Below are 19,559 nucleotides of genomic sequence, written 5' to 3'. Positions count from 1 at the left end.
TGGCAGTCATTTGGCCTTCCTTCCCCATTTTCTTTTTTTTTTCCATTTGTCTTTTATTTATCCAGTGTAACAGAATTAAACATAGTATAAACAGTAGCAACATGGATATCGTTTCCATTATTAACAAAACAAAGAACCGAAATATAAAGAATCCTTCCCCATTTTCTAATGTATGGAATACATCTGGTCTGGGCTTCCAAGATGCTATTTCTAAACAATGTCCATGCCTGATGTAAACTCTTTACCTTTGTAGCTGACCTTTTGGGTTTTTTCTATTTACCTCATTTTACAAAGTCTCCCTTTTGAAAGTTAAATGCTAGAGCAGCAGATTTGCTTATTGTCCTCACTCCAGTCATTAAGTCAAATTTGATTGCATTATGATCACTGTTGCCAAGCAACCCCCCTACATTATAACTCACATCAAATCCTGCATTCCACTAAGAATTGTGTCTAAAATGGCTCCCTCTCTCATTGGCTCCTGGACCAGATGCTCCATGAAGCAGTCATTTATTTCATCTAGAATCTTTACCTCTTTAGCATGTCCTGATGTGTTAATTTACCCAGTCAATATTGGATTAATTGAAATCTTCCATTATTACTGTGCTGCCAAAATTTGTTAGCTTCCCTAATTTGCATTAGCATTTTATCATATGTCTATTTATTTTGACCAGGTGGATAGTAGTATACCCCCACTGCTATACTCTTCCCATCACATATGGAATTTCCACCCATAAAGAGTCTCCTGAAGGATTCTATCCCTAACATAAAGTGCCACCCTCCCCACCAAGTTGATCTACTCTATCATTGCAATATAAGTTATACCCTGGTACAGCACTGTCCCATTGGTTATCCTCCTACTGCCAGGTCTCTGACATACTAATTAAGTCTACCTCTTCATTCAATGCTAAACACTCTAACTCTCTTATCTTACTTTTTAGTCTTTTGGCATTAGCATACAGATATTTCAAGATGTGTTTTTTATTTATATATACAACTTTCTTAGCAGTTGACAGGGGTAATTTGGAATCTTTTAATTCAATCTGTTCTTTACTTATAGGCAAATGGACAACATATGTCTTTATTGGAACCTCTGTCAGGATGCCTTAACTCCCCTGTTAATTTAGTATCCTTTGAAGACATGTCCTTCCGAACCATGTGCTTTTGGTTGACTGTCCCTGTTCTAGTTTAAAAGCTGCTTTATCTCATTTTTATTTTATTTATTTATTTTATTTAAAAACTTTTCTATACCGTCACTAAGTTAGGTACCATCGTAACGGTTTACAATAAGGCACAAATATTAATATTGGAAAAGATTATGAATTCTATCATTATACATGTGCCAAGACTTTACAGTAACAAAGTAGTAATAAAAAAAAACCAAACTCATAATTGGATGTGTTAAGCTATGTCCGTTTATTTTGAGCGGGAATAAAAGAGAAACTATGTCATCTTATTCTAGATATTTGAGGTTAATGATTAAAATAGAATATGTACCCGTGTTGATTTGGGTAGTGTGTTTAGGGTGTGCTGCCAATCGCTTTTCTTTTTCGCCAGTGTTCTACTCTCCTTTCTCTTTGTTGTATGCCTGTTTGAATAACCATGTTTTTAAATGTTTTCTGAAGGTTTTGATGTCTCTTTGTAAGCGGATCTCGACGGGCATGGAGTTCCATAGCATAGGACCTGCTAAGGAGAGTGCTCTTTCCCTTACTTGGGTTAGTTTGGCTGTTTTGATTGAGGGGATGGACAGTAAGGCTTTATTAGCTGATCTCAGGTTTCTGTTAGGGACGTGTACATGGAGGGCTGTATTCAGCCAATCAGCATTTGGCTGGTTAGCACCAGCTACTTGGTTCTACTACAGTTAAGATGGAGCCCATTCTTTTGGAACAGGCTCCTCCTTCCCCAAAATGTTGCCCAGTTCCTAACAAAACTAAAGCTCTGTTCCCTGCACCATTGTCTCATCCACGTATTGAGACTCCAGGGGTCTGCCAGCCTTTGAGGTTCTGTGTGTGGAACAGGGAGCATTTTAGGAAATGCTCCCTGAGGGTTCTGGATGTCAACTTTTTATCTAAAGGCCTAAATTTGGCTTCTTTAAACTCCCTCCCACACTGTCCTATGTCGTTGGTGCCCACATGTACCACAACAGTGGCTCCTCCTCGGCATGGTCTAAAATGTTATCTAGGTGACATGTGAGGTCTATATTACCTGGAACGCAATCCCTAGCTACAGGATCATTTCCTGCCACACTAAGTTGATGCTGTCTGTTTAGATGACCTTGTTCCTCCAAGGTAGCACAGGAGCTGCCAGACTGGAGTTTAGAATTGACTACTATGTCCCTGAAGGTCTCCTTTATATAACTTTCTGTCTGTCTCAGCTTTTCCAGGTCTGCTTCTCTAGCCTTCAGAGATTAGACTCATTCTGTGAGAGCCAGGAACTCTTTGCACTGGGCGCACACATACTTCTCATCAACTGGTAGATAATCATTCATGTGGCACCTGGAGCAAAAGACAGGAAGAGCCCCATCGTGCTGCTGGACTGCTGTCTGCATCTTAATATTCTTTTGTTCTTAGTTAATTTAAGTTTCTAAAGGAATAGGGATGTGTTAACTACTTTAAATTTATGTGGTATATTTAATGTTAATTTGGCAAAAGCCTGCAAGGGGTTTTGCCAAATTGAGTTATGTCCTTGTTTTAGATAAATCCCTTATTGATTTTTTTTCCCATTTATAAATTTTTATTGGCATAGGACATTGACAATTCATAAGTTATCCACTTCAAACAATACCAAAACCTGATTGTAACAATCAATGCTATAGCGGATCCTATACATCATAAAGAAATGCCATTACGGTTTTGAACTCCCCGATATCCCTACCCACCTCCCCCCCTCCCCCCTTAGAGGTTAACAGTACAATGTTGTGATTTAACTACTCCATCCACTGAGAACTACTTTTAATTGTACTGTTAACCTTATTGATTTTTAGTGTGAAAATATCTCTTGTTCTCTTAAATGGGATAAGAGTCTATACATCAAAGAATCTGCTTATGGAAGGGGAAAGAATTACCTACATTTTTTTTTTTTTATCAAACACATACACTTAGAATTACCTTCCTTTCTTGCATATGATGTGGGATGATAACTAATCAGGCCGATACAGTAAAACCCACGGGAGAGCCGGAGCTCCGAGGCGAGCGCCGCTCTCCCGACGCACGCACAGGCCATTCTCCTGTGCGCATGATTTAGTATGCAAATGAGGGCCCGTGGTAAAAAGAGGCGCTAGGGACACTAGCGCGTCCCTAGCGCCTCTTTTTTGACAGGAGCGGCGGCTGTCAGCGAGTTTGACAGCCGACGCTCAATTTTGCCGGCATTGGTTCTCAAACCCGCTGACAGCCACGGGTTCGGAAAACGGACGCCGGCATAATTGAGCATCCGTCTTCCGACCCGCGGGCCGATTTTAAATTTTTTTTTTAAATTTTAAATTTTTTTTTAAATTTTGGGTCCTCCAACTTAATATCGCTATGATATTAAGTCGGAGGGTGTACAGAAAAGCAGTTTTTTCTGCTTTTCTGTACACTTCCCCGGCGCCGGCAGAAATTAACGCCAGCCTTTGGGCAGGCGTTAATTTTTGAAAGTAAAATGAAAGTAAAATGTGCGGTTTCGCTGCACATTTTGCTTTCTGGATCGCACGGGAATAACTAATAGGGCCATCAACATGCATTTGCATGTTGTGGGCGCTATTAGTTTCGGGAAGGGGGGGTTTGTACGCGCGTTTTCGACGCGCTATTACCCCTTACTGTATAAGGGGTAAAGCTAGCACGTCGAAAACGCGCATCCAAACGCGGGTTAACAGTGCGCTCCACTGGTGTGGAAACAAAGGGCGAGGCTAGGGAGAAAACTGTGGCCCATGAATTTGGGGCACAGGACTCATCTCTCCCAGTACTATTCAAAAACCCCACAACTCCCATTCTGCCCCTGTACCATAGGTTTCAGATGGGGTTGTTCTGTTATAGCACACCTTCCTCCCCTGGCAGCAGGTTTTTATGTATTACCTGAGGGGCTGCTACACACATTTCACAAGGCAGTATTTCAGGAATGTACAATTATGATCCCTGTCTTATCTCTGTCTAATGTCTTTTGGAAATGTTGAATGCTTTTCATTATACAACTTATTATCAATTCTATCCATAGGCACAAACCAAGAGAAAACACTTACAACTTCTTCCCTGGCAGTGGTTCAATACCTTGCTAGGCCTGGACAAGGAGTCTACAAGTCTCTGATGGGGCCAGAGATCAGTCAATGTATGGAGCAAGTCCAAATTTTTAATTAACCTCTTGCTGTAAGTCTTAAAGCTTGCTTTTCATTTGGCACAACTAGACACTAATAAAAAAAATGAGTTGTGCTTATAGATGGACTGAAAGTCATAGCATATGCATAGTTAGAGTAATTTCTTTCATTCCCTATTGGTTAATAAGTTAATTCCTTTTCACACAGTGCACAGATTCTACTTAACTCTCACAGCTCCTACTGAGTACTTCCATATCAAGTCTGATTCAATCAGCAGAAGACAGTGTTTCTATGCTTAGAAACCATTAACCGCGTGCATGTGAGTGACCAGCTGAGTCTGGCACATACCTGTTCTTATATGTCAGTCTTACTATCCTGGTGCCTTCGTACTTCCCAGGATGCAGCTCTTTCAAGGCTTGTTCCCATTTTGAGATGACATCACATATCTATGAGGTAACACAGACCATGGAACGGAAGTTTAATGCAGGTCAAAAGGAAAATGAAAGCCAAAAGTATAAGGAAATAATGCAGTGCAAGATCCTGCCTTCCTCCAGATACCATTTGTTATATTTGTGTTGGTCACTGTAGGTCATGCTCCAAAAAGCATATTTGTACTGTGTTTTCAGGATATATTGTAACTGATTTTGTTTCCGTAGGGTTCCTCTCAGTATCTTACCCAAAACTGTGCTCTAACTTAAAATGAAGAAATAAAACAATTATTTTCTCTTGGGACACAAAGATGGCACATTTCTTCACATTTCCCATGGGCGAGGACATGCATACAAGCATAAAAAGTAGTTCCAAATACTGTCCAACCTCTCAAGGTAATTTTAAAACAAGTGCACATGCGCGTATTAGCGCGTGAGCGAAGATACACTGGATTTTTTAATCATGCATGCGTATGTTTTAAAATGTACCAACTTCGCATAAGTATGCTCTGAATTTTAAGAGGTTACTCAAGCATGTGTCTTCCATAGGACCTTGTCGCCTTTTACATGCATATGTCAGCAATTTTTTAAACATTCCCACATGAATTATATTCCCCGTTTCCCAATTAGTCCACCAGTTTGTCCAGTTCATAGTGAGGTCTTTCAGATCCCTCTTCTTCTTCATCTTGCACACTACCTAGTTGACTTGGACCCTCACTCTGTCCTTTAAGCTGTACAACTTGAGATCTACAGTTTTGCTCCTCATCAGGAGCAGCAGTAAAGTTACGCGGATATGTTTCGTGTGCGCGCTGCGGTTTTTAGTTTTAAAATTTGGAGTTAAGCACATAAGTGTTGGCCACACCCTGGAATGCCCATGCCCCACCCATTTTCCGCTGCCTTATTTCTCACGCGTGCGCACAGGTATATATGCGTGTACTTTGCGGCTTTTTAAAATCTGCACTGCTTGCACACGGCCCACGTATGCGTGTATGGGGGCATTTTTGCCCGCGCAATGTTTTTTTTAAAACCGACCTCTCTGTGCGCAGTGTAAAGGCATGTGTACTTTTATAAGCTGCAAAAGGTACGTGCGTATTTGATCTGCAATTGATACAGTGCATTCAAGGGGCCAGGGAGAGGTCACGGCAATGAATTTACACGTGCGCCTGCCTTTTTTGTCCATCATTTTCATTGGGTCTTTTCACTAGTATTACACAGATTGATGTTCCAGGCCCCTCTGCAAAACTAACCTGAGAAGCTCTGCTATACTCTTTGTTGGGGAAGATCCTCTGTTTCCTCCTCAAGATGAGAGAGTCTGCTTTAGTGCTCTGCCACTAACACTGCATCCTGCTCAGATGCTCCTAAGCCTCCTACCTTAACCAGCACATTCTGCTAAGCCCTGCCATGGACAGGCGAGAGCTTTTGTGCGGTGCTTACGCAATCCTCTCTTCACATGTGTATTTGCATCTCATGTACATGGCAGGCCATGCAAACATACTTTGAAATATACTGGTTTTAGTCTTAAGCCTAAGAGCTCAAATTTCTAGGGGTGTTCAATGCTTTTTTTAAATTTTTGTTTCATTTATGTTTTGTTGGTTGGGTTTCTTTGTTTCATCTCTTTTTGCTTTTACTTTTATAGTATAGCACTGGCCAGGCAAAAGTGACTAGGGATCACTCCTGTTCCCTCTGCAGACTACAGATGCAGTAAGATGGGAGAGGAGAGGGATGTGAAAGATTAGGCGAGGGATGATGGCCATACCAGGGGGCTTTCTTGAAATTTCTGGCAGCGTAACTTGGTGGTGGCGGGGAAGGGCAAGGCTGGCAGCATTCCAGATGAAATGAAAGAAAAATGAATGAAATAGGAAACGGCAGCAACATTTCCTATGTTGTTGTAAATGGAAGCACCATCCCTACAAATTGCCCCTCAAAGGTGAAACTCAAAAAAACCTGTTTTAAAAACTAGTTAAAATGTTCTCACCATAAAATAACATAAGACTTTATGCAAAAAGGACTTTTCTTCATTCTGTGCATATGGAAAATTTCTTTATTGCATAAAGCCCTTAGTAACATTGTAGAGGCCAATAAATTAAGAGCATTTGGCCTCTTCAGTTGCATTTACCAACACTGCTCTAGATGTGCTTATCATCCGTGCCTTGACTACCACCCTCTGTGCTAAGAATCTCTCACAGCCGTTGGCTGTACAAGCTTGACCACCTGTACGAGGTCGCTCCTTTTTTTTTACTGTGCTGCTCATGTACACATGCACTTATCACATGTTCCTATCTATTCACATATACGGGCAAACATAAATACAGCAGACACTGAGTATACTGGAGAAGACTTGGCAGCAGCTAGGCCTCCTATATACCAGGCTTGTTATGCACTGGGCAGTATCGCAGAGTTTTCCCTTTAACAGTAACAGAACAGAGGGAGGAAAAGGATTACTTTATAACGTGAGGGACATCACCTTGACAGTCCCCTGCAGGCAGTGCTCCAGATCCTTTCCAGAAGGATCATCAGTAAAGAGGGAAAATCCTGAGTGAGAAGGTTTCCTCATTCCTATCTCTTGGTTCAGCATGTGGAGGAACTCGTGTACAGTGGTGGAGCCATCAAATCCTACAACCTGCAACAGAGGAAACAAGGAATTTATCTTTAAAAAGAAAGACAAGATCATTCCTAATTCTGATCACTACAAAGGGACAGCATGATCAGGGTATTAGTACAGTGCAGATTGACAGCAGGAAGCAACCCTTTCCAGTTTTATGCTATCAAAGAAAGAGCAGCACTCAGTAACATCACCTACTTCACTTCAAGTATGTTAAAAATACACAAAAGGGCACAAGCTCCATCTGTTCCATCTGCCAAATGGCTTAGGATCATATTTATTTGCCTTTGCTCTAAGGTCAGAGTTCATATAATTTATTTTTTTTCTGGGGGAATAATGGTAGTGTAACCCAACACTGTGGGGTAAACAGAGCATGTTAATTATTTGTCCTTGCACAGCCCCATCTATCTTGAGCTGTTTTACAAACATAGCCTCTGCAAGTGAAGCCAGGAGTGGAAAGCAAGTCATTCTTCCAGGCGGGAGTGGATGAACTTAAATGACTCCACTAATCTTTGCCTTTCCTCTGATTGGAAAAAAAAAGACTTATTAAACATCTCATCTGATGAGTGCAGCAACTAAACACCTACTTAGTGCTGCACCACAATGCCAGCACTGTATATGGATTATGGGAACTTCATACAAGCTGGCACAGAGACAAAGCCTACTACATCTTATTTTCCATTTTCCTTCCTTTCCGATTACGTTTACTGGCTTTACCTGGTAGGTGGTGTTCATGAAATGGACAGGGATGCTGAAGGGCAGAGAGTGATGGTAAGGATGTCGCAGTAATAGAGAGACAATCTCCATGCGGGAGGGTCTAGCTTCTCTATCCCCAGCCTGCAACGTGCGCTCCATTGATCGCTGGCAGTAAATTGCATACTTTCCAATTTCATTTCTAGCCCAAAAGACAAAAGAAACACACACTCTTAGACACATTGCTGGCCTTTGCTTTCTTCTACTAGGGTCAACCAAGCTATTTCAGGTGGTATCAGAGTTGAAATCTTGGTAAGTGTAGATAACCTTTTATTGGCCCCACAAAAAAAAAAAAAAAAAAGAGAGATTGTAGTACACAGGTCTTCAGATCTGAAGATGAGACCTATGTAGACTCGGCAGTTCATGCACATCTTTTGGGAGGAAATTTTATTTATTTTTTTTACTCTGCTTTATTTTTACTAATCATTTATGTTTAACAAAGCACAAAAAGAACTTTGCACATTAATATGAATGGGAAATAAGAAAAACATGAATACAAAAATTAGCCTCAAAACATCCAAATACATTATCCCATTCTTACCCGAAAAAGAAACATATGAGAAAGAGAGCAGAAAAAAATAAAAGAGGAGAACACTACAGGAAATATAATAAAATGGAAAGGCTTTAAACAGAAGAAAATAACAACTTCTGTATTATCATATTATCAGGGTGATTCTTTAAACTGCGATGTGCCGATATCACACGCGATAAGGCCCTAACGCATGAGATTCCGGCATCACTGTGGTGGTACAATTTAAATCAGGGGAAGGGGAGAAGTGTGGGCTTGGTTTGGGCGGGGTTATGGCCTGGCAGCGCTGCAGGCAGTACCACGGGAAATAACACCACCTTTTCTTGTGGCGCTATTGCGGCAAACATGTGCGGCCTGGCCACAACCTCAGCGGGCGAAAATGCACCGCCGTGATGTGACTGGCTGCATACTTTTGCCCGCGCCCCTTTTTTCCTGTGGGCCCGGAATGATGAATCCCAGGGTATATTAGATCAAACCTGCTGATTCAGAATGGTAACCGGCGAAGATGGTAATGCTCTTCTAGCATCTATAAAGGACTTAAGTTGCTCAGGAGAGAAGAAAATATACCTATCTTTATTAAATTTAACAAAACATTTACAGGGGGTAACACAAGATGAAAGAGGCTCCTAGGGCCAAAACAGCCTGAATAAGAGCAAGATAACCTCTCCTCCTCTCCTGGTTGATCCTTGATAGATTTGGGTATATTCTCACAACCAGACTTAAACTTAACGTTCAAATTCCGGAAGTATAAGGACATAACTTTACTTAAATCTATATCAATTACAAATGAAACAAGCAATGTGGCACGTTCAACAATATCATACCCAGACATGTCCAAGAACTGAGACAAATTTAGCGAAGTAGAATGATCAAGAACATCCTGATTTGCATGAGCATTAGAATGGGGAGAAGATGGTAAAAAAGTTGCCAAATTGATTGAAGTATGGTCTTGGTGGGCATATGTAAAATATCCATGAAATATCTTCTAAGAGTCATAATTGGGAGTTCCCCCATAATCTTGGGGAAATTAAAAAATCGAAGATTAAGATGCCTTGAAGCATTTTCTAGTGAGTCAGCTCTCCTAGAAAGCACTCCTTGTTCTTGAATCATACCGTAGTAGACTGGACATTAGTTATTTTTTCCAATCCAGTTTAAGGGCAACAAACTTATTCTTGTGCTCAGATAGTTTTAAGTCATGTTGAAAAACCTTTGGTTCCAATTTAGAGGCAAAAAAGTCCAGTTTACTAGCAGAGACAATCAAAACTTGGCCAAACCTTGCATTACGTTCCCACAGAGAATCAAGCATAACCTCCGTCAGTTTTTCTGACAGCTGAAGGAGCCAGGGATGTGAAAGAGGTGATCGATTGCTGTCCAAGAAGATGAGATATTTTGGTCAGCAGGTGTTGCATTGTCTTGGGCTCAGATGTTTGAACCAGCAGTGTATCCACACTTCCGCATTACTTCCTTCGAGTGCCCAACTTCGATGCGTAGGTTGTTGAAACATCGTTATCTTTGCCATGGTTCATAAATTCCAGTGATGGGGACTCCTTCACTGGAATGTCCATTTTGTCTTTCTCAGATATTTCTTTTAGACTCTCATTCCACACTTAAGAACATAAGAACATAAGAAAATGCCATACTGGGTCAGACCAAGGGTCCATCAAGCCCAGCATCCTGTTTCCAACAGTGGCCAATCCAGGCCACAAGAACCTGGCAAGTACCCAAAAACTAAGTCTATTCCATGTAACCATTGTTAATGGCAGTGGCTATTCTCTAAGTGAACTTAATAGCAGGTAATGGACTTCTCCTCCAAGAACTTATCCAATCCTTTTTTAAACACAGCTATACTAACTGCACAAACCAAATTCTCTGGCAACAAATTCCAGAGTTTAATTGTGCGTTGAGTAAAAAAGAACTTTCTCCGATTAGTTTTAAATGTGCCCCATGCTAACTTCATGGAGTGTCCCCTAGTCCTTCTACTATCCGAAAGAGTAAATAACTGATTCACATCTACCCGTTCTAGACCTCTCATGATTTTAAACACCTCTATCATATCCCCCCTCAGTCGTCTCTTCTCCAAGCTGAAAAGTCCTAACCTCTTTAGTCTTTCCTCATAGGGGAGTTGTTCCATTCCCCTTATCATTTTGGTAGCCCTTCTCTGTACCTTCTCCATCGCAATTATATCTTTTTTGAGATGCGGCGACCAGAATTGTACACAGTATTCAAGGTGCGGTCTCACCATGGAGCGATACAGAGGCATTATGACATTTTCCGTTTTATTCATCATTCCTTTTCTAATAATTCCCAACATTCTGTTTGCTTTTTTGACTGCTGCAGCACACTGAACCGACGATTTCAATGTGTTATCCACTATGACACCTAGATCTCTTTCTTGGGTTGTAGCACCTAATATGGAACCCAACATCGTGTAATTATAGCATGGGTTATTTTTCCCTATATGCATCACCTTGCACTTATCCACATTAAATTTCATCTGCCATTTGGATGCCCAATTTTCCAGTCTCACAAGGTCTTCCTGCAATTTATCACAATCTGCTTGTGATTTAACTACTCTGAACAATTTTGTGTCATCTGCAAATTTGATTATCTCACTCGTCGTATTTCTTTCCAGATCATTTATAAATATATTGAACAGTAAGGGTCCCAATACAGATCCCTGAGGCACTCCACTGTCCACTCCCTTCCACTGAGAAAATTGCCCATTTAATCCTACTCTCTGTTTCCTGTCTTTTAGCCAGTTTGCAATCCACAAAAGGACATCACCACCTATCCCATGACTTTTTACTTTTCCTAGAAGCCTCTCATGAGGAACTTTGTCAAACGCCTTCTGAAAATCCAAGTATACTAAATCTACTGGTTCACCTTTATCCACATGTTTATTAACTCCTTCAAAATAGTGAAGCAGATTTGTGAGGCAAGACTTGCCCTGGGTAAAGCCATGCTGACTTTGTTCCATTAAACCATGTCTTTCTATATGTTCTGTGATTTTGATGTTTAGAACACTTTCCACTATTTTTCCTGGCACTGAAGTCAGGCTAACCGGTCTGTAGTTTCCCGGATCACCCCTGGAGCCCTTTTTAAATATTGGGGTTACATTTGCTATCCTCCAGTCTTCAGGTACAATGGATGATTTTAATGATAAGTTACAAATTTTTACTAATAGGTCTGAAATTTCATTTTTTAGTTCCTTCAGAACTCTGGGGTATATACCATCCGGTCCAGGTGATTTACTACTCTTCAGTTTGTCAATCAGGCCTACCACATCTTCTAGGTTCACCGTGATTTGATTCAGTCCATCTGAATCATTACCCATGAAAACCTTCTCCATTACGGGTACCTCCCCAACATCCTCTTCAGTAAACACCGAAGCAAAGAAATCATTTAATCTTTCCGCGATGGCCTTATCTTCTCTAAGTGCCCCTTTAACCCCTCGATCATCTAACGGTCCAACTGACTCCCTCACAGGCTTTCTGCTTCGGATATATTTAAAAAGTTTTTACTGTGAGTTTTTGCCTCTACAGCCAACTTCTTTTCAAATTCTCTCTTAGCCTGTCTTATCAATGTCTTACATTTAACTTGCCAATGTTTATGCTTTATCCTATTTTCTTCTGTTGGATCCTTCTTCCAATTTTTGAATGAAGATCTTTTGGCTAAAATAGCTTCTTTCACCTCCCCTTTTAACCATGCCGGTAATCGTTTTGCCTTCTTTCCACCTTTCTTAATGTGTGGAATACATCTGGACTGTGCTTCTAGAATGGTATTTTTTAACAATGACCACGCCTCTTGGACATTTTTACTTTTGTAGCTGCTCCTTTCAGTTTTTTTCTAACAATTTTTCTCATTTTATCAAAGTTTCCCTTTTGAAAGTTTAGCACGAGAGCCTTGGATTTGCACACTGTTCCTTTTCCAGTCATTAAATCAAATTTGATCATATTATGATCACTATTGCCAAGTGGCCCCACCACCGTTACCTCTCTCACCAAGTCCTGTGCTCCACTGAGAATTAGATCTAAAATTGCTCCCTCTCTCGTCGGTTCCTGAACCAATTGCTCCATAAAGCTATCATTTATTCCATCCAGGAACGTTATCTCTCTAGCGTGACCCGATGATACATTTACCCAGTCTATATTGGGGTAATTGAAGTCTCCCATTATTACTGCACTACCAATTTGGTTAGCTTCCCTAATTTCTCTTAGCATTTCACTGTCCATCTCACCATCTTGACCAGGTGGACGGTAGTATACCCCTATCACTGTAGTCTTCCCTGATACACAAGGGATTTCTACCCATAAAGATTCAATTTTGTATTTAGTCTCATGCAGGATGTTTATCCTGTTGGACTCTATGCCATCCCGGACATAAAGCGCCACACCTCCTCCCGACTGCTCCTCTCTGTCATTGCGATATAATTTGTACCCCGGTATAGCACTGTCCCATTGGTTATCCTCTTTCCACCATGTCTCTGAGATGCCAATTAAGTCTATGTCATCATTTACTGCTATACATTCTAATTCTCCCATCTTACTTCTTAGACTTCTGGCATTAGCATACAAACATTTCAAAGTTTGTTTTTTGATTGTATTTTTATTCTGCTTTTTAATTGATAGGGATAAGTTAGAATTTTTTAGCTCAGGTGAGTTTTTAGTTACAGGCACTTGGACTACTTTTCTAATTATTGGAACCTCACTGTCGGGATGCCCTAATTCTAATGCATCATTAGTATCCTTTAAAGATACATCTCTCCGAACCATGCGCTGCTGAGCGACTGTCGGCTTTCCCCTTTGTTCTAGTTTAAAAGCTGCTCTATCTCCTTTTTAAAGGTTAGCGCCAGCAGTCTGGTTCCACCCTGGTTAAGGTGGAGCCCATCCCTTCGGAAGAGACTCCCCCTTCCCCAAAAGGTTCCCCAGTTCCTAACAAAACTGAATCCCTCTTCCTTGCACCATCGTCTCATCCACGCATTGAGACTCCGGAGCTCTGCCTGCCTCTGGTGACCTGCGCGTGGAACAGGGAGCATTTCAGAGAATGCTACCCTGGAGGTTCTGGATTTAATCTTTCTACCTAAGAGCCTAATTATATCTTCTTGGGTATGGCAATGAGAAGTTTGGGAATGATAGCAGAACTCCTGCATGACTTCAGTCATTTGTATATTGCAATGTGATCATACAGCTGGTGTTGCCCATCTTTGGTTTGTCTTGATTATTCTGTCCCTGCTCTTCTATTGTCAGGCAGAGCAATACTAGCCAGTAGGTAAATAAAACTGTTGTATCCTACTCACCTGGCATCTCCGTGGTGCTGGAGGTGTTGTTTGAGGTACCAGAGGAAGTGATGCTGAGGCAGAAAGAGAGCAGTACATAAAGCCAGAAGCTGCCAGCACTGGGGAAAGATAATTCCAGAGAATGATCTGAGTTAACTAAGCTTCTGTAACAGCTACATTTCCACTGTGCAAATAGAGCAGTACGGACCTGCAGCAGGGCGGGGCTCTGGGGCTGTCGGCAGCTGGTCTGTTTCATCAGCTGGCAGTAGATCTCATTTTGCAGCTCTGTGTGCGTCAGGCACACCTGCAGTGCCGCCTGTGCCAGCGAGACGTGGTAGTCGATAGAGGCGGCTTCAATGGGCACGTTTATAAACAGCTGGCAGGACTTTGCAAGAAGAGACAAGAACAGACTATTGTTAGTGAGCATAAAAAAAATCAAAAAGTGTGGCTACCCAGGGCACAACATCTGCACCAGCCAGCGCAACAGGGGCAGCTGGAATGCTACATTCCCCAGAACATTATTAGACCAACACTGTTCCATGTTGCTTTCCTTTCAGAAGCCCAGGGCACACTAGTTTTTATCACATTGTAAAAATATGAACTATCTGGGTCTTCTCTAGGTTCCGCTTTACCTTTTATTTTAAAGGCAAAGAGATGCAGTAAGAATGATGGGGCACAACAGGAATAATGAAGTCATCTTCAACTTTGATTACACCAGATGTGACCCAATCTCAGAAACAGACAACATCATAGTAACACAGTAGATGACAAAGAAAATTACCTCTTGGTCCATCCAGTCTTCCCAGTTATTCCTGTCCATATTGCAAGAATATGAAAAAAAAAACCCCTCACCTATCTGACTGGCTGCTTTCTTAAATTAGCTCTTAAGATGTCTAATTTTTTACAGCTTTACTCAATGAAACGTTGCCCCTTCCACAATCACACCAATAACCTGCCCACTTTAGATCTACCCAATCATAGCTTTGCCATCTTAACTCAAAGCTTCTTATTTGGTTTGTTTTTTTTATTGCATGTCTTATTTTACTTGAATAAATTGCAAGTTCCAAGGAATAGAGACTGTTCTCTATGGGGTGAATTTTTAAAAGACTTGTAATGTTTGGGCATCCAAATGGCAGATAAAATTTTATGTGGACATGTGCAAGATGTTGCATATAGGAAAAAATAACCCTTGCTGAGGTTACACAATGTTAGGTTCCATATTAGGAGCTACAACCCAGGTAAAAGATCTAGGCATCATAGTGGATAATACTTTAAAAGCATCAGCTCAGTGTGCTGCAGCAGTCAAAAAAAGCAAACAGAATGTTAGGAATTATTAGGAAGGGAATGGTTAATGAAACGGAAAATGTCATAATGCCTCTATATCGCTCCATGGTGAGACCGCACCTTAAATTCTGTGTACAATTTTGGCCGCCACATCTCAAAAAAAATATAGTTGCGATGGAGAAGGTACAGAGAAGGGCAACCAAAATGATAAAGGGGATGGAACAGCTCCCCTATGAGGAAAGGCTGAAGAGGTTAGGGCTGTTCAACTTGGAGAAGAGACGGCTGAGGGGGGATATGATAGAGGTCTTTAAGATCATGAGAGGTCTTGAACAAGTAGATGTGAATCGGTTATTTACACTTTCGAATAATAGAAGGGGGCATTCCATGAAGTAGGAAAGTAGCGCATTTAAGACTAATCAGAGAAAATTCTTTTTCACTCAACGCACAATAAAGCTCTGGAATTTGTTGCCAGAGGATGTGGTTAGTGCAGTTAGTGTAGCTGGGTTCAAAAAAGGTTTGGATAAGTTCTTGGAGGAGAAGTCCATTAACTGCTATTAATAAAGTTTACTTAGGGAATAGCCACTGCTATTAATTGCATCAGTAGCATGGGATCTTCTTAGTGTTTGGTAATTGCCAGGTTCTTATGGCCTGGTTTGGCCTCTGTTGGAAACAGGATGCTGGGCTTGATGGACCCTTGGTCTGACCCAGCATGGCAATTTCTTATGTTCTGCTAGTACATTAATATAGGAAGAGACCCTGAAGACCTTGGAGTAACTGGGCTTGACTCCTTGGGGTCACAGAAGAAGGATCCTATTGCGGTCACCCTGTGCAAGGCTTCTTGTTTCTTTCCTCTCTTGGATACCATCCAGGAGTTGATTGCTCTGGAATGGAGTGTGCCAGAAGCGTCTTTTAAAAGGGGATATATCTTGGCAGGTTTATACTCCTTGGATCTCCAGGCCAGAGAGCAATTGCATTCTCCTAGGGTGGATGCTTTAGTGTGTTCTGTCACATAATATACCACCAACCCATTACAAGGAGGCACGGCACTGAAGAATGCTCAGAATAAGAGGATTGAGGCTATCCTGAAGCAAGCCTTTGAGGCTGATACAATGAACTTGTAAATTGCTGCTTGTTGCACCTTGGTAGCTCAGGCTATCTTGCATCTTTGTCGAGAATCTGGTGGTGTTGATTCCAATCTAGGACCTATGGAAAAACAGAGGGCCACTTTCTTGGCTGATGTGGGCTGTGACATGGTACGCACAGCTGCCAGAGGAACTGCTTCAGTTATTGCAGCCAGGTGGCAGTTGTGGCTGCACAACTGGTCCTCAGATACTATTTCAAAGTCCAATCTGACTAAGCTGCCCTTCAAAGGCTCGCTTTTGTTTGGCAGTGAATTGGAAAAAATGGCAAGTAAATGGGGAGAGATCCAGGTTCCTCATTTGCTAGAGGATAAGAAGCCAGTTTCCTGGACTGACGTTTCCGGCCTTATAGGAGAGGTTCTTTCCAGAGATCCCGTCCCTTCCACAGGTCTCAGTCCTTTTGCCCCTGAAGTCCTCATAAAGATGTGGGTCTTCCCAATGAAGGTTTGCGAGCTCACCTGGTGGTGAAGGAGATAGGTGGCCATCTATCTTGGTTTTATCACAGGTGGGTCCAGATTACTTCGGATCAATGGGTTCTCGAAGTGATTTTATTTATTTTATTTTATTTATTTAAAAACTTTTTTATACCGGCATTCGTAGGACACATCATGTCGGTTTACAAATAACTGAGAAAGGAAAGGAAATTACAATGAACAGGGGAGGGGGTTAACTGGAAGATATACAAAAGTACAGGAGAGGAGAGTCAACAGGCAGCGTTACAGCTATTTGCATTCGATTAGGATTAGATATGCAAAGGAACTAATATACAAAGTTAAGGGGCATGTGCACTTGAGACACTTAACATATGAAACTTATTTACAGTAAGACAGGGGCAAGTGCACGTAAGTACGATTAGCATCTGGTGTGGGGGGGGGGGGGGGGGGTAGGGAGGGAGGGAAGGGGGGTAAGGAGAGGAGGGGGTGGAGGGAACCGGGTACATAGGGTGAAAGTATTTTCAGGGAGAAATTGTTAGTGGGGTGAGGGGGCGAGGTGGGGGGAGGCTAGGGGCGCTAGGGGAGGGAGCAGGGGGGGGTGTAGGGATGGTCGGAGGGGGTATGTACTAGAATTTCTTTGCATTCCTCTGGATGCCTTCATGGCCTCTCCATGTAGAGTAGAAGTGGAAGTGACATTACAATGGCTGTTGAATCTGAAAGGAATGATTCCCATTCTTGAATTGTAGCGCAATACGGGCCGATATTCCATTAATTTTTTGTCGTGCCCAAGGAGGAAGGGTCGTTTTGGCCATATCGGATCTCATGGGCATCAACTGACATCTACAAGTCATGGATTTCAGGATGGAAATGGTGTGCTCTTTCATAATGGCAGTACAAGCAGGGGAGTACCTCACATCTCTGGATCTAATGGAGGCGTATCTGCATATTCCCGTCAAGCAGGAACATCAGCAGTTCCTCAGATTTGCCATCTTGGATTGTCATTACCAGTTTCAGGCCTTGCCTTTTGGACTAGCCACAGCACCCAGGACCGTTTCTGATGTCATTGTAGTGGTAGGGGTGGCCCTTTGCAAGGAGAGAATTCTAGTTCACCCCTATCTTGTCAACTGGTTGATTCAAGCCAAGAGAATCTTTGTGCTTCTCGCAAGGTGGTTTCCTTGCTACAAGCACTAGGCTGGGTGGTGAATCTGGCTAAGAGCAATTTGCAGCCATTTCAGATCCTGTAATATCTAGGGGTTCGTGACAATACAAGGCAAGTCAGAGTGTTTTTGCCAGTCTCAGATCCATACATTGATGCTGCTGTTTAGTCCCTTGGAACTCTGTTCTTCCAACTGTGTGGTCTTGTTTACAGGTCTGCATTAGGAGTGGTTCCCTGGGTGAGGGCACATATGCGCCCTCTTCAGCGTGCCTTGCTCTCCCGATGGCAGTCCGCAGTCGCAGAACTTTGCAGTGAGACTGCTCCTGCTGATAGAGGTGAGATCCCAATTGAACTGGAACATCTCAGGAAGGGAGTTTCCCTGATGACATTGTATTGGTTGGTACTCACGACAGATGTGAGCCTCTGGGGCTAGGAGGTTCATTGTCATGAGGTGATGGTACAAGGGTGCTGGAATGCAGCAAATAGGCAGTGGAACATCAACAGACTGGAGGTACAAGCAGTTCGGTTGGCGTGCCTGCGGGTTACCAAATGGCTAGAGGCTTGGGCGGTCCGGATAATGTCTGACAATGTGGCTTACATCAATCATCAGGGAGGAACCAAGAGTTGACAGCTGTCGTAGGACATAGCTGTGCTCATGGTGTGGGTGGAGCAGCATCTCCTAAGCATATCCACATATCACATTGCCTGAAAGGACATTATCCGAGCTGATTTTCTCAGCAGGAGAAACCTGGACTCAGGAGAATGGGAGCTGGCAGACGAGGCTTTTCTGCTCCTGGTGAACCTCTGAGGCGTACCTCAGAGGTTGACGACCTTCAACAATACAAAGGTTCCACACTTCTTCAGTCACAGGCAGGACCCAAAATTGATGGGCATCAATGCTCTTGTTCAGGAGTGGCCACATGGCGCCCTTCTGCATGCGTTTCCACCCTGGACTCTGATAGCCAGGCTGATCCAGAAGATTGCAAGTCAAACCAACATGTTCCTTTTAGTGGCTCCGGAGTGGACTTGAAGGCCTGGTATGCCGATCTCCAGGGGCCCATTCTGCACAAGGATCAGGGTTGATTCTGCCTTTCAGTTTGGCCATTGAAAGGGCTCAGTTCCTGAAAGGAAGGGGGGGGGGGTTGCCTGCAGTAATTTCCACTCTTCTTAGGCCCTGGAAATTTTCTACTTCTCTAGCCTATGTTAAAGTTTGGAGGGTATTTGAGGCCTGGTGTTTCGAGCGAGGTGCTCAACCACTCAAGGTGGATATTCTTTTGATTTTGGAATTTTTACCAGACAGCTTGTTTAAGGGTTTGGCCCTTAACACCTTGAAGGCTCAAGTTGCTTATTATTGAGGAAGAGTCAATGGAGGATCTTTGTTATCCCAACCGGATGTGTCCTGTTTTCTACAGGGGATTAAGCATCTTTGCCTCCCATTGCTTCTTCTAGTACCTCTGTGGGACTTTAACTTGGTCCTTGGGTTTTTGGCAGGTCCTATTTATCGACCACTGTGTACTCTCTCCTTGTGGCTGCTTACCTTGAAGACAGTTTTTTTGGTAGCAATCTGTTCTGCACATCAGGTCTTTGAACTGCAGGCTCTCTCCTGCCATGAGCCTTTTCTCCGTAAGACTCTGGGTACGGTTCAACTTTGGACTGTGCCTCTTGTTTACCCAAATT

The 19,559-nt window shown here is 42.4% G+C and overlaps 1 protein-coding gene across 2 annotated transcripts in view; it reads right to left on the bottom strand.

Annotated features, from left to right (window-relative positions):
* PLEKHH1 (pleckstrin homology, MyTH4 and FERM domain containing H1) overlaps positions 1-19,559 on the bottom strand; it is a 302,331-nt gene that overhangs the window by 46,620 nt on the left and 236,152 nt on the right. For both annotated transcript variants that reach the window (XM_029598848.1, XM_029598847.1), the window contains exons 19-23: positions 14,078-14,254; positions 13,891-13,988; positions 8,030-8,207; positions 7,175-7,330; positions 4,631-4,728 (exon numbers count right to left, since the gene is read on the bottom strand). In XM_029598848.1, the coding sequence (XP_029454708.1) occupies positions 4,631-4,728; positions 7,175-7,330; positions 8,030-8,207; positions 13,891-13,988; positions 14,078-14,254 (707 nt within the window). The remainder of the gene's footprint in view (positions 1-4,630; positions 4,729-7,174; positions 7,331-8,029; positions 8,208-13,890; positions 13,989-14,077; positions 14,255-19,559) is intronic.

Source organism: Rhinatrema bivittatum, chromosome 4 (assembly GCF_901001135.1).
Source record: "Rhinatrema bivittatum chromosome 4, aRhiBiv1.1, whole genome shotgun sequence".
Lineage (NCBI taxonomy): Eukaryota > Metazoa > Chordata > Amphibia > Gymnophiona > Rhinatrematidae > Rhinatrema > Rhinatrema bivittatum.
The sequence above is the reverse complement of the archived record's forward strand: the minus strand, read 5'-3'. Positions and strand labels throughout refer to the sequence as shown.